Source organism: Moschus berezovskii, chromosome 4 (genome assembly GCF_049115385.1).
Source record: "Moschus berezovskii isolate FMDL1 chromosome 4, NW_MosBer_1.0, whole genome shotgun sequence".
Taxonomy (NCBI): domain Eukaryota; kingdom Metazoa; phylum Chordata; class Mammalia; order Artiodactyla; family Moschidae; genus Moschus; species Moschus berezovskii.
In genome coordinates this window covers 96,797,061-96,811,503 of record NC_142463.1, presented here as the reverse complement: position 1 = coordinate 96,811,503, position 14,443 = coordinate 96,797,061, and the positions used below count along the sequence as shown (strand labels likewise).

The 14,443-nt window shown below is 42.8% G+C and overlaps 1 protein-coding gene across 2 annotated transcripts in view; it reads left to right on the top strand.

The window, feature by feature from the left end:
• VTCN1 (V-set domain containing T cell activation inhibitor 1) overlaps positions 1-14,443 on the top strand; it is a 79,853-nt gene that overhangs the window by 42,901 nt on the left and 22,509 nt on the right. The window contains exons 2-3 of one of the 2 annotated variants that reach the window (XM_055403799.2): positions 4,135-4,212; positions 5,906-5,970. In XM_055403799.2, coding sequence (XP_055259774.1) covers positions 4,135-4,212; positions 5,906-5,970 — 143 coding nt within the window. The remainder of the gene's footprint in view (positions 1-4,134; positions 4,213-5,905; positions 5,971-14,443) is intronic. The other variant, XM_055403802.2, reaches the window with a different exon arrangement.

Sequence of the window (14,443 nt, the reverse complement as noted above, 5' to 3'; positions counted from 1 at the left end):
AAAAGGAGTACATCAAGGCTGTATATTGTCACCTTGCTTATTTAACTTATATGAAGAGTACATCATGAGGAACGCTGGGCTGGAAGAAGCACAGCTGGAATCAAGATTGCCAGGAGAAATATCAATAAACTCAGATATGCAGATGACACTACCCTTATGGCAGAAAGTGAAGAGGAACTCAAAAGCCTCTTGATGAAAGTGAAAGAGGAGAGTGAAAAGGTTGGCTTGAAGCTCAACATTCAGAAAACAAAGATCATGGCATCTGGTCCCATCACTTCATGGGAAATAGATGGAAAAGCAGGGGAAACAGTGTCAGACTTTATTTTTTTGGGATCCAAAATCACTGCAGATGCTGATTGCAGCCATGAAATTAAAAGACGCTTGTTCCTTGGAAGGAAAGTTATGACCAACCTAGATAGTATATTAAAAAGCAGAGACATTACTTTGCCAACCAAGGTCCGTCTAGTCAAGGCTATAGTTTTTCCCGTGGTCATGTATGGATGTGAGAGTTGGACTGTTAAGAAAGCTGATCGCTGAAGAATCAATGCTTTTGAACTGTGGTGTTGGAGAAGACTCTTGAGAGTCCCTTGGACTGCAAGGAGATCCAACCAGTCCATTCTAAAGGAGATCAATCCTGGGTGTTCATTGGAAGGACTGATGCTAAAGCTGAAACTGCAATACTTTGGCCACCTCATGCAACGAGTTGACTCACTGGAAAAGACTCTGATGCTGGGAAAGGTTGGGGGTCTGGAGGAGAAGGGGACGACAGAGAATGAGATGGCTGGATGGCATCACCGACTCTGTGGACATGAGTTTGAGTGTACTCCGGGAGTTGGTGATGGACAGGGAGGCCTGGCGTGCTGTGATTCATGGGGTCGTGCAGAGTCGGACACGACTGAGCGACTGAACTGAACTGAACTGATGGGACCAGATGCCATGATCTTTGTTTTCTGAATGTTGAGCTTCAAGCCAACCTTTTCACTCTCCTCTTTCACTTTCATCAAGAGGCTTTTGAGTTCCTCTTCACTCTCTGCCATAAGGGTGGTGTCATCTGCATGTCTGAGGTTATTGATATTTCTCCTGGCAATCTTGATTCCAGCTTGTGCTTCTTCCAGCCCAGCGTTCCTCGTGATGTACTCTGCATAGAAGTTAAATAAGCAGGGTGACAATATACAACCTTGACCTACTCCTTTTCCTTAGGAAGTACTTAATAAATGTTTATTAAGTGAACAAATCCTCCAAAGACACTGGCTGTCATCTGGGCTTTTTTGTCAGGAGAGTCTAACAAACGTGCACTGTGAATTCCAATGCAGTTGGTTAGAAGACACAGTTTTGCATTAAAAATTTCCTGTAGCGTAGTTATTAGAAATTATTCTTGGAAAGTAAAAACCAAAAAGCCATGTAAGAACACCTTATATGAAATATTTCATTCATCTTTTTAAAAAATTAACAAGCAGCAGGCAGGAATTATTTCATTTGGCTGCTCTGATATTTCTTGCTTCTCTTTCCAAGGCTCTGGAGGTTGAGCTGTTTCCCATACAAGCTCAGAACAAACCTCAAGGTGATTTCTGCTTAGAGAGGGAACTTGCTGACAGACAGCAGGGCTCTGCTTCCACTGCAGGGGAAGCATGTGGGCCTGGGGGTGAGGGAGACGGGCTCAGCTGCTCTGACTGTGATGTTCAATCTCCACTGTCCCCTCCCTGCTGGTGAGTGTCCAGGTGTCTATTCAGTGTCTCTGCTGTCCACCCGCCTCGTGAGAGAGGGTAGGCCTGTGGCAGGGAGATCTGTGAGGGCCCAGCGGGCTGGAAGGGTGGACTGAAGTGCAGGATGCCAGGGGCAGTGTGGGAAGCAGCAAGACTGCAGAGAGAGGGTTAAGACTCCCTTTGAAAGGCCATTTTGTCTACATCACAAAGTGGATTTTTACCATGAGGGAGATGGAAAAGGAACCTGAAGTTTTAAGCACAGGACTAGTATGATTAGTTTTGTAGTCATTCTGACCAGTAGTTCTGTAGCTAAGCAATGGGTGGTCCTCACAAGCCACCAAGGAAATGTATACTTAGTTAGAAACCTGTGCTTGTTATATAACCACAGAAGGAAAACAAGAATAGTAGTAGCTAATACCGATTAAAGCTTCCTGTGTGCCACTGTTCTAGGCGATCTTTTAAAATGTGGCAACTCGGTCTTCACAAGAAGGAAAGGAAACAAGGTCTGCAGTTAGTACCTAGTGGTGCTGGGCTGTGAACCTGTTCAGGCTGGATCCAGAAGCCATGCCGTGATTCCAGCATTATACTGCCTCAGTATCACCCTCAGCCCCATTTCGACCAGGTCATCCCCCCTAAGCCACACTCATACAGAAATTCTGGGACTTCCCTGGTGGTCCAGTGGTTAAGAAACCTGCCAATGCAGGTTCTGTCCCTGGTCTGAGAACTAAGATCCCACATGCTGCGGAGCGGCTAAGCCTGTGCACCGCAACACTCTAGAGCCTGAGCACCGCTGCTCCTAAGCCTGCATGCCGAGAGCCTGTGCTCTGCAACAGGAGAAGCCATGGTACCGCAGTGAGCAGCCCCCACTTGCCGCAGCTAGAAAAAGTCTGTGTGCAGCAACGAAGACCCCGGGCAGCCAGATATAAATACATAATAACAAATTCTGAAGTCACCACTGATTCTGGCCGGGTGAAGCATGGCTTAGCAAGGTTTAGTCTAGAAGTAGGGCTGTCAGGAGAGTGTTGCAATGATGCCGCTGAGACATGGTGGTGACCAGGAGCAGTGGGGACAGAAATGAAGGAATATGAGAGAAATTAAGGAGACCAGGAACTGATCATTCAAACAAATGAGAAAATGTACACTGAATGCTTAGCCTACTACATGCTCTTTCTGATATACCAAAATGCTTATGATATTTTTGTTATTACCAGTTGGGTTATTCTCCAGATTTAAGTCATAGCTTTTAATAATAAGCATGCAGCAAATAGCAAGAGGTAAATTTTTTTACAGTAAAAAAGAAACATATGAAAGCCCTGTATGGAATATGCAACAATCATTGCCCATTTTGATCTTAAAACAAGATCAAAGCCAGGGCTGTTGTAATAAAATACCATAAACTGGGTAACAACAGAAACAAAATATTGTCTCATTGTTTTGGAGACTAGCAGTCTAGGTGGGTCCTCCCAAGGACCATGAGAAGACTCTGTTCAGGCTTCACCTCTAGCTTCTGGTGTTAGTTGGCAATCTTTGGTGTCCTTGGCTTCTAGATCTCTGTTTTCATTTTCACATGCTGTTTTCCCTGTGAGTGTCTGTGTCCAAATATCCCCTTTACAGAAGGACACCAGTCATGTTGAATTAGGGACAAACCTATTCCAGGGGCTTCCCTGGTAGCTCAGCTGGTAAAGAATCTGCCTGCAATGCAGGAGACCCCAGTTCGATTCCTGGGTCAGGAAGATCCACTGGAGAAGGGATTACACCAGTCATACGGAATTAGGGGCTACCCTACTCCAGTGTGGGTTTCCCTGGTGGCTCAGACAGTAAAGAATCCTCCTGCAATGTGGGAGACCTGGCTTCAGTCTCTGGGTTGGGAAGATTCCCTGAAGAAGGGCATGGCCACCCACTTCAGTATTCTTGCCTGGGGAATCGCCATGGACAGGGGAGCCTGGCAGACTACAGTCAATGGGGTTTCAAAGGGTTGGACATGACTTAGTGACTAAGCACAGCACTACTCCAGTATGATTTCATCTTAACTAATCACATCTGCAATGACTATTTCCAAATAAAATCACATTCTGAGGTCCTGGGGGTTCAGTTCAGTTCAGTTCAGTCGCTCAGTTGTGTCCGACTCTTTGCGACCCCATGAATCACAGCACGCCAGGCCTCCCTGTCCATCACCAACTCCCGGAGTTCACTCAAACTCATGTCCATCGAGTCGGTGATGCCATCCAGCCATCTCATTCTCTGTCGTCCCCATCTCCTCCCACCCCCAACCCCTCCGAGCATCAGAGTCTTTTCCAGTGAGTCAACTCTTCACATGAGGTGGCCAAAGTATTGGAGTTTCAGCTTTAGCATCAGTCCTTCCAATGGGGGTCAGGACTTCAAAATATGAGTAGGGAGGAGCACACTTCAACTTGTAATATTTTTATAACAGATGGAGCAGAAATTACTCCTACTCCCATTTTAAAGATAAAGAAACTGATTCTCAGAGAGACAAAGTAATTCACCCAAGGTAAGTGATTCCTGGGTCACAAATGCAAGTCCGCTCTGTCCAGCTCAGTAGTCAGAGAGCCAGATAGTACCTCTTGCTATGAGTTTGTCGAGCTGTTCTCACACACTTGGACTAATAATATTTGATGCCACACCTAGGTGTGTAAAAAAAGGAGGGAGTGGTCAAATGTGGTCTCTTCTTGGAATCAACTGCAGATACCTTGTCAGTCCTAGTGATCATTTTGCTTATTCAATTGTTGTCCCTATGGCTATACCTCAGGAGGGCTTAACCTCTAGGGGAACTGTTTACTCAAATTGTTCCTCATGAGTCTATCGTTTCTCTCTGGTTGGCCCATCCCTGAGCTGAGGGGAGCTGAGTACAATAAGCCTATTCGGGGCAGCAAGTAAAATGCCCTGTGCTTCCCTTCCCTCTCTATGGCATCATTCTTTGCCTCCCGGTGCCTCTCTTTTGTCCTGCCTATTGCATAACATCAGTGTGGGTGCAGGGAATGTGTGAGTTGGCAGCAGTGAGAGTGTGGCAGAGGACACCTGCCTGATGACTTGTGCTCGGAGCAGGCAGCACTGGGCAAGCTCCCCAGGGACTGCTTTGCCACCATGCCAGCTCTGACCTGCACCTTCTGTTCTGTCTGAGTCACTCTCAGTAGCTCAAGCTGGTGTCCCCTAATGGGTTCCTCTGGGCAGAGAGGAGGGGCACACCCCATCTGGAACCCCCATCCCTGAGAGGCAGTATAGGAAGTTGTCAAGTGCAGATTTTGGCGACAGATTCTGATCCCAGCTCTGCCACTTACCAACCATGTGAATTTAGGGAAGAAGCTTACTATCCCTCTGTCATGTCTTCATCTGTAAAATGGAGATACATTTGTTTACCTCATAAGGTTATCACATGGATAAATGACATAGTCCATAAATGGTGCCTAAAACAACATGTGTGACATAATTCTAGCACTCAGTAAATGTAAGCAGTATTTCCTTATTTGTTTATTTCCTAAATATCATTTGTTAATCTGCTCATTGAAAACTGGCAAGATACATATCAAGAAGTTAACAGTTGTTACATCTGGATGGTGGAGTTTCAGATGACTTTATTGTCTTATTTTTGCTTTTGTCTATTTTGCTTTTGCTTATTTTGTCTTTATTTTTGCTTATCTGTATTTCCTAAGCTCTCTGTAATAAACTTCTTACTGTTTTAATAAAACAGACTCTCACTGAGGATCTACAGAGTGAAGTGGACTAGCAGGTGCAAAGCAAAGATATGACCGCTGTCCTTGGTGGAGTTTAAAGTCTACGGAAGGAGACAAACAGATAGATTAATGATGTAATAAGAGAGATGCAGTAATGCTCAGGGTGGGCTAAGGATTGAACTAGTCTCCCTCAAGTGGCACCTGGCATTACAGAAATGCCATTGGGTTTTCCCCAGCAGTCTTTGTGTGTGATCTTCACTGATCTGGAAATAGCAAAGTAAGATGATGCACATAATCAGACAAAAGAGCCACTCCTTTAATCTATCCCAGCACCCAGAGGGCCAAGGATGGAATTGTTGAGATCCCTTTTATTTCTAGGAAAGGATATATGTTGAAGAAAAAGTTGAGTCTTTATATAGTACCTCTTACAAAGGGCAGGTATGAGCCCAGGTTGCAAAGCAGCATGTTAAGTGGAATAAAGAAGTAATTTCCTGATTCTTTCTCTCTCCACAGCATTATTAGCATCATCATTATCCTGGCTGGAGCAATTGCATTTATCATCGGTTTTGGTATTTCAGGTATGTGATTTCCTGCACTACCACAACCCATCTGCTGCTCATCATAAGTCGCTAATCATTTAATGCGTAGAATGGCAAGAACACAGGGCCTGAACCCAGAAAACCTCAAAGGAGAGCACTGGTTCTTCTACTTATTGACTGTGTTCTCTGCCCGTTAGTCATTTAACTCTGCAGACCTCAGTTCCCTCATATATGATGTGGAGGAAATAATATCTACATCACCAGGCAGTTGAGAGAATCAAATGGAATGTCTCTCAGACTGTTCTCCTCACCAGACAGCACTGAAGATATCATTCTGGGATCATAGCTAAGTGCCTTGGCTGAGCCATTCTACCAACAGCTGACCTGAGCAGGTGATTCCTTTGCAATGGGGCTTCAGCTGAAGTGTTGAAGAACACCAAGTCTTCAAACACAGGGTTCTTAAACAGAATGCTTACTGGTCATAACTGCTGTTCCATGTGGGAAACAGACGCCATTGTGGCGTGGATGGTGAGTTTCCAAAGGCAGTCAGCTGGTGTCAGTTGCAGGAACAGTCCTCTCTTCTGTGTAGGCCACGTCTCAGGAGCATCTATTATGGATGCCAGATTAAGACATTGAGTGAGTTAGACCAGCAGCCGTCCTCTCTGAAGCAAGTCGTTTGCTTCATTTCCCTTGAAGCTCCTGACTCAGGCCAACACATTTATTTTAACTTAGACTGTGGCCAAAGCTGTCAATTGATAACTTGAGTTCTTAGAGTTTCAGCTGTCTTTTCTCTCTGTCACTCTCCTCCAGGGTGTGTGCTGCCACTAAACAGTAATCACAAGGCCTAAATGAATAAAACTCGTTGCAGATGTGTTTGCCTAGAGAAGATACTGGCATCTTTCTCTATTTTCTTTATCAATAAAAATGTGTATTTTGTCTTTCATCTATTTTTCTATTGGGTTATCTTTTTGATATGTAGGAATTATATGCTGAGTGCGATTTGGTTATATGTACTGAGAAATCTCTTCTACTCCCTGGCTTGCTTTTTCAGTCTCTTAATGATATCTTTTTAACACAGTCCAATTTATCTTTTTCTTTATACCAGGAATATTTTGTAAGCAGTTTGTTTAAGACGTCTACCTATTCCAAGGTCATAAATATTTTCTTCTAGGTTATCTTGTAGAAGCTTTAATGTTTAAGCTCTCACATTTATATCTACAACCATCTAGAATAATTTTGTGCATGGGCACAGACAGTGGTTAAGATGGGTCAAAACACTATCCTTCCCCCACTTCTCATTAGTGTTATTTTGATCATAAATCAAGTATCCAAATATGTATGGATCTGTTTCTGAGCTCACTAGCCTGTTTTATTCTAATATTCTTTTATAATTTGTTTTCTCTTTATCTTATCTCTTCCTATTCCCAAGCTTGGGAGCTCTTTCTCCTGCAACCCTCTGTCATCTTAAAATAGATTTACAAGGTGTTAATTAGCTTTATAGTAGTTTTGAAGGGACCAGGTTTTGGTTTTATTTTTACTTACTCTGATTTCCTTATTTAATTAATTCTAGCCATCTATGGGGTCACACAGAGTCGGACACTACTGAAGTGACTTAGCAGCAGCAGCTTTTATCTTTATTAATGTTCCTCTTCCTGCTTTGTTTTGCTGTCTTTTAATTCTTTTTTTAAAGTGATGATCCATTTTAGTTCCTTTTTATTTAAAAAATCTTTGTTGAAGTATAGTTGATTTATAATGTTGTACTAGTTTCTGCTGCATAGTAAAGTGACTCAGTTATACACATATGTACATTCTTTTTTTTTTTTAATTCTTTTCCACTATGGTTTAAACCAATAGACTGGATATAATTCCCTTTGCTATATAGCAGGGCCTAGTTATTGCTGACTTTTAATTCTTTTTCTAGTATCTTAAAATAAGTACTTCACAAAACAGTATGTCCAGAAAGCCAATAAACAGATCCTAGTAGATACTGCCATTTCGTCTTCCAAAGTGATTTACCAAGTTATTCTTCACCAGAGGTGTTTGAGGGACCCAGTGATTAACGTCCTCACCAACACTGGATGTCGTGGAATACTGCTATGATTCTAACTTCTATTTCCTGGTGACTGAGAGACGTATGTTTTCAAATGAGAAACATAATGCTGAGCAACAGAGCAAGACACAGAACAGTGCATTCTATACGAAAAACAGGGACTTCCCCGGTGGCCCAGTGGCTAAGACTCCGAGTTTCCAATGTAGAGGGGGCCGGCTTTGATCCCTGGTCAGGGAACCAGATTCCAAACATGTAGCAACAGTTCCTTGAATACAAAGAAGACTCTTTAAGTGTTTTTTGAATAGACAAGTGGACAGAGGCATGGAGGGGTGAATACACAGATAGAAGTTACAGTTCACTCAGTTCAGCCATGAGCTACAAATAATATTAAAACCCTACCACCAATGAAAGGTTTTCTGCCTTCTTTCTACTTCATAAAGTAAAAGCTGGTTATTTTGGATTCAGTTCAGTTCAGTCGCTCAGTCGTGTCCGACTCTTTGAGACCCCATGAATCATAGCACACCAGGCCTCCCTGTCCATCACCAAATCCCGGAGTTCACGCAAATTATTTTGGATTAAATGGACTGTTTATTAGTTTAACACAATTTAGTTGGCTTTTTCTCAATTGCCTATATTAAAAGAACCATAACCAGTACCTGAGAGCATGACATTACAACACTTTAAATGAGTTAGAGAAAATGTTGGCTGGATTACTATACTAGACAATGAAATTAAGCAAATAGCATTAGGTAGATGACGGTAGTGGTGGTGGTGGTGATATTTTTCAATCTTTTTTGTGTTTACCTCATGGTGCCAAATAACTTTGCATATATTATCTGATTCACAACTCACAACAAATAGATAAATATTACTATGTCCTGATTAGAAACTTGTGTAAAGTTGCACACAGCTAGCAACCAAACACAAACACATAATTGCATTTCAAACCCTGGACATTTGCTTCCAGAACCCACATTCCCACCCATCGCCCTAAACCTCTGCATGATACTCATGCAGAGCTGTAACACAGGAGGATGTTTTCTGGTGTACCTTGCAGGCTTTATTCCTGAGACCACAGATGATAAAGACATTTCTAAATACAGAAAAAAAATCTATTTCTTTGGAACTTTTCCTGAGGCTTGTATAGGTCACCTTCTCATAGGCATGCCATTCCTTCTAAACTCTAAATATGGACCCCAAATGCATTTGAGGTGATTGGTTGGGAAGAGAGGCTGAGCAGCTTCCATCAGGCTGGTTTTAGGGCAGCCTTCGTGGATGACCCTTAAGAAGGAGGGAGATGCAGTGGAAAGGCCCCTGACTATACTCTACTAGTCTCTGGGCTGTCACTCACCCCCTGGGTAACTTTGAACAGCTCTGTGTAGTAGAAACACTTAAGAGATCGGAGTTCCTCTAATCTCAGGGATAATAATGTGTATCCTTTGGGATAACTTTCTAGAACGTCACTGGTAAAATAGTGAGAGTCATTGTGGGAATTACATGAGAAAGTGTTTATGAAGTGCCAGACACATATATGTGTAATAAATGGCTGCTATTATTTTTTACACTGATACCATCAGTGCCATTAATAATTTGCTATTATTAATGCATTCACACAGCACCTCCTAAAACATGAACAATTTCCTGGCCACACCAGGCAATTTCTCTGAAGTTAGGGAATCCTGGACAGGAAGCCACTGGACACTGCCTCCTAATGATGCTCCATCTTTGGTCACTGGATAAAACAATAAGGCATGAAAACACAAACATTGAAGTGGCTTGGAAAGAAATTGATACATATTTTTTTCACTGGAGTCATCTGAGAAGGCAATGGCAAGCCACTCCAGTACTCTTGCCGGGAGAATCCCATGGATGGAGGAGCCTGGTAGGCTGCAGTCCGTGGGGTCGCTAAAGGTCGGACACGACTGAGCGACTTCACTTTCACTTTCACTTGACCTTTCTTATACTTCTTTTAACGTTTTTAATTGTTTTTATTTTTACATGAGGTGGGGATACTGTTTTTGTGGGTAGGCTCTCCACATATCTCAATCTGGCCCTGGATATCAGCAAAATGCGATAGAAGGAATACAGACTTAGAGCTTCCCTGGTAGCTCAGCTGGTAAAGAATCCACCTGCAATGCAGGAGACCCCGGTTTGATTCCTGGGTTGGGAAGATCTGCTGGAGACAGGAACGGCTACCCACTCCAGTATTCTGGCCTAGAGAATTCCATTGACTGGAAACAGTTGGACACTACTGAACGACTTTTACTTTCAGGCTTAGGAAAAGCTCAGACAAGACTGAGTTTGATACTGGCTCCACTACTAGCTAGATATAGGGCTTTAGGCAAGCCATTCAATCCCACAGAGCTTCTTTATCCTATTCATAAAATGGGTCAGTTCAGTTCAGTTCAGTTCAGTCGCTCAGTCGTGTCCGACTCTCCGCGACCCCATGAATCACAGCACGCCAGGCCTCCCTGTCCATCACCAACTCCCGGAGTTCACTCAAACTCATGTCCACAGAGTCGGTGATGCCATCCAGCCATCTCATTCTCCGTCGTCCCCTTCTCCTCCCGCCCCCAACCTTTCCCAGCATCAGAGTCTTTTCCAGTGAGTCAACTCGTCGCATGAGGTGGCCAAAGTATTGCAGTTTCAGCTTTAGCATCAGTCCCTCCAATGAACATCCATTAGAACAGTATAATTCCTACCTCTCAGGGTAGGCTTAAACTGAGTCACTGCATCACTGCAAGCATTTAGTAAAATCTTTCTTTCCTCCTGGTGTGCTGATCTGCAATCTTTCTAAATGATTCTAACTAATAATGGTCATTAATATCATTGATTTAAGGTTCAACACGTGGCAAGTCAGGTACCATGCTAAGCTCTTTACTTACACTGTATCATTTAGTCCTTTCAGGGACCCTCTGAGGGAGCTACAATTATTAGCATCCCCATTTTACAGATGAAAAAAATTATGGAATAGAGAAATTAGAAAACTTGCCCAGGTCCCATGTCCAATAAGTGGCAGAGCTGGTCAATAAGTTGATCACCCACAGCTTGATACCTGTTCTTCCATGCCAGGCTCTGCTGCTGCTTCCCTGTTGTTCAGTTTCTAACTCACGTTTGACTCTGTGACCCCATGGACTGCAGCACACCAGGCTTCCCTGTCCTTCACTATCTCCTGGAGTTTGCTCAGATTCATGTCCATTGAGTCAGTGATGCTATCTAACCATCTCATCCTCTATCACCCCCTTCTCCTTTGGTCTTCCATCTTTGCCAGCATCAGGGTCTTTTCCAGTGAGTCAGTTCTTTGCATCAGATAGCCAAAGTACTGGCGCTTCAGCTTCAGCATCAGTCCTTCCAATGAATGTTCAGGACTGATTTCCTTTAGGATTGACTGGTTTGATCTCCTTGCTGTCCAAGAGTCTCTCAAGAGTCTTTTCCAACACCACAGTTCAAAAACATAAATTCTTCAGCACTCAGCCTTCTTTATGGTCCAGCTCTTACAGCCATATATGACTACTGAAAACACCACAGTCTTGATCATATGGACCTTTGTGGGCAAAGTGATGTCTTTGCTTTTTAATACACTATCTAGGTTTGTCATAGCTTTTCTTCCAAGGGGCAAGCATCTTTTAATTTCATGGCTGCAGTCACCATCTGCAGTGATTTTTGGAGCCCAACCTGCTTCCCTACATTGCTCCTTTCACTAGCCTGGCCCAGCATCCTTTCTAATGTTTTCTCACAAAGCAACTGTTCTCCTCTGCCCTGCCCTCTTCTCTGGCGAGAGTGGCGCTGACAGGTGCTTCCCCAGGTGCCAGCAGTGCAAGCTTAAGCCTATGTGTTTCCACCTGTCCACTATGTGCTATGGTGCCCATCCAGACAGCTGGCTGCAGTGGATGCTGAGAATGCTCTCTATGCTATTGGAATCCACAGAACTTACTGAGTCATTTCAAAGGAAAGTTCATTTTCCCAAGTTTCATCCAGTGGTATTGGGCATCCCAGAATCATAATTTCTATAAAGAATCCTTGCCTTGAGCTCAGCCTGGTGCTCTGTGACAACCTAGAGTGGTGGGATTGGGGTGTAGGGGTGGGCAGGAGGCAGGCACAAGAGGGACGGTATTATACATATACTTATGGCTGGTTCAAGGCTTCCCTGATGGTTCAGATGGTAAAGAATCTGCCTGCAGTGCAGGAGCCTTGGGTTCAATCCCTGGGGCGGGAAGATCCCCTGGAGAACGGAATGGCTGCCCACTCCAGTATTCTTGGCTGGAGAATTCCATGGACAGAGAAGCCTGGTGGGCTACAGTCCATAGGGTCGTAAAAGAGTTGGACACGACTGAGTGATTAACACTTAATGGTTGATTCACCTTGCTGTGCTACAGAAACCAACACAACATTGTAAAGCAATTATCCTCCAATTAAAAATAAATTTTTTAAAAAAGAATCTCTGCCTTATGTTACCTATATCCCCACTTTCCAAGAGATTCCTGCTCCTACTGCAGATGGCAGTTGAATAGTGCTCATCCATGTGAAAACAGAAAGGCTCCAATTTCAGCTTGCTGCCCTCTGACAATCCTCATTTTGAATTCAGACCAGAGCTGTGGTAGTAATTAGCCCCTAGGAGTTAGAGAATTCATTTTCAGTGAGTGGCTGGGGCTTCTAACTTTAAAGAGGTTTGATGGAATCTTAAGAGACCAGTGGAATTCTTAAAACCCATGCCTGTTTAACAGAGTCCTTTTACCCTCAACCAGCCACACAAGAGCCCCTGGTATTTAAGAGACCTGGAGAGTCACATTAGACCATATTGTGGTTCCTAGAACATAGCTCCTTGAGCCAATATTTGTTGGCCAAATTGAAAACAGATTTCTTTTTGAGAGAAGCAATATTTGTACGCTATTGCTCGCAAATTAAATTTCATTTTATCACTTGTAACCATCATTTATTAACCTAACAGATAAGTATTTATTGATTGCTTTCTGGGTGCAAAAGCAATGCCTAGGTCCTCATGGTTTTTAAAATTCTCACTGGCTTTATTCCTCCTTGATTTGCTACAAGGAGGCGGGATTTAATCAACACTGCACTCATTCCATCTGCCACATCTTTAATGCAACCTTAAATGAGCTAGAGCTGGCGGTGGGTCCCTGGGGCACTCCACAGCTGCCTACTTTTAATCATTACATTTTCTAAGAGATAGTTCAACAAATTCTCCACCTGTGGGCTCAAGGCCAACACATTAAAATTAATTTGATAACATAATTACTGAACTAAGATAAGTCAATACCATTTCATTCTCCCCATAAATTGTGCTAATCATGTACTTTTTCTAAAAAGTAATTTTTCAATTCAACTTTAATGGAACTTTATAAACTACAATCAAATTTACCCTTGCTCTAAAATAGTTATATTTGTTTTATGATTTTATTGAGAATCATGGTGTATTTTCATTGCTTTTTCTTTTTTTCACTGACTCACATTTCCCCAAACTTTAGATGGGATAATCTTGCCAAATGTTCCTTACTCCTACAGTCACTTTGATAGAATCATTGTTTCAAACAGTGCCTTGATTTCAACTGATTTCCGTTCATTCATTTATTCATTCATTCGACAAGCATTATTTTTCTCTGTAGAAACAGCACTAGGTACCTGTCTGAGTTTGCTCAGGTTGCCCTTACAAACTATCACACACTGAATAGTTCCAAGAGAGGTCCCCTGGCCTGTGGAAGCATACAGCTGAATAGCACTGAGGTCTGGTCTTACTGTAGGATCTAAGAAGTCGGAGAGCCTTCCTTCACTTTGTCTCATTTTTCTATACCCTTCGGTTTTTTCTGTACCAAGCTGGCAATATATAATCCTATCTCTATTCCTGGCTTCTGTTGTGGTGGCTGTTAAAATCCATGAGTCATACATATCATCTCCTTATCAAATGGATGTTCACCCACACCCTGAGCGCTATCTTCAGAACAGTCTTCTCATTTTTTGCAATATTGATAGGCTGAGAACTTTCTAAATCTCAGTTATGGATCCTTTTTGCTTAACAATTTCTTCTTCAATTCATCTTTCTCCTTTCCCATATTTTAGTATAAGCAGTCAGGAATAACCAAGCCTCTCTTTCAACAACTTGCTTAGAAATCTCCTCAGCTAAGTATCCAATTTTATGGCTCACAAGTTTTACCTTCTACAAAACACTAGAACACAGTTTGGCCAAGTTCTGTGCCACCTTCTAACAAGGACTGCTTTTCCTCCAGTTTCCACTAATGTGTTCCTCATTTCCCATCTGAGATATCATCAAATGGCCCTTAACTTCCACATTTCTAGCACACACCTCAAAGCTCTTTCAGCCTCCACCCATTACCCAGTTTCAAAACTTCCTCCATATGCTTATTAGATACTTATTACAGCAGCACCCACACTTCTCAGTACCAAAATTTATCAGTCAGGGTTCTCCAGAGAAACAGAACCATTAGGGTA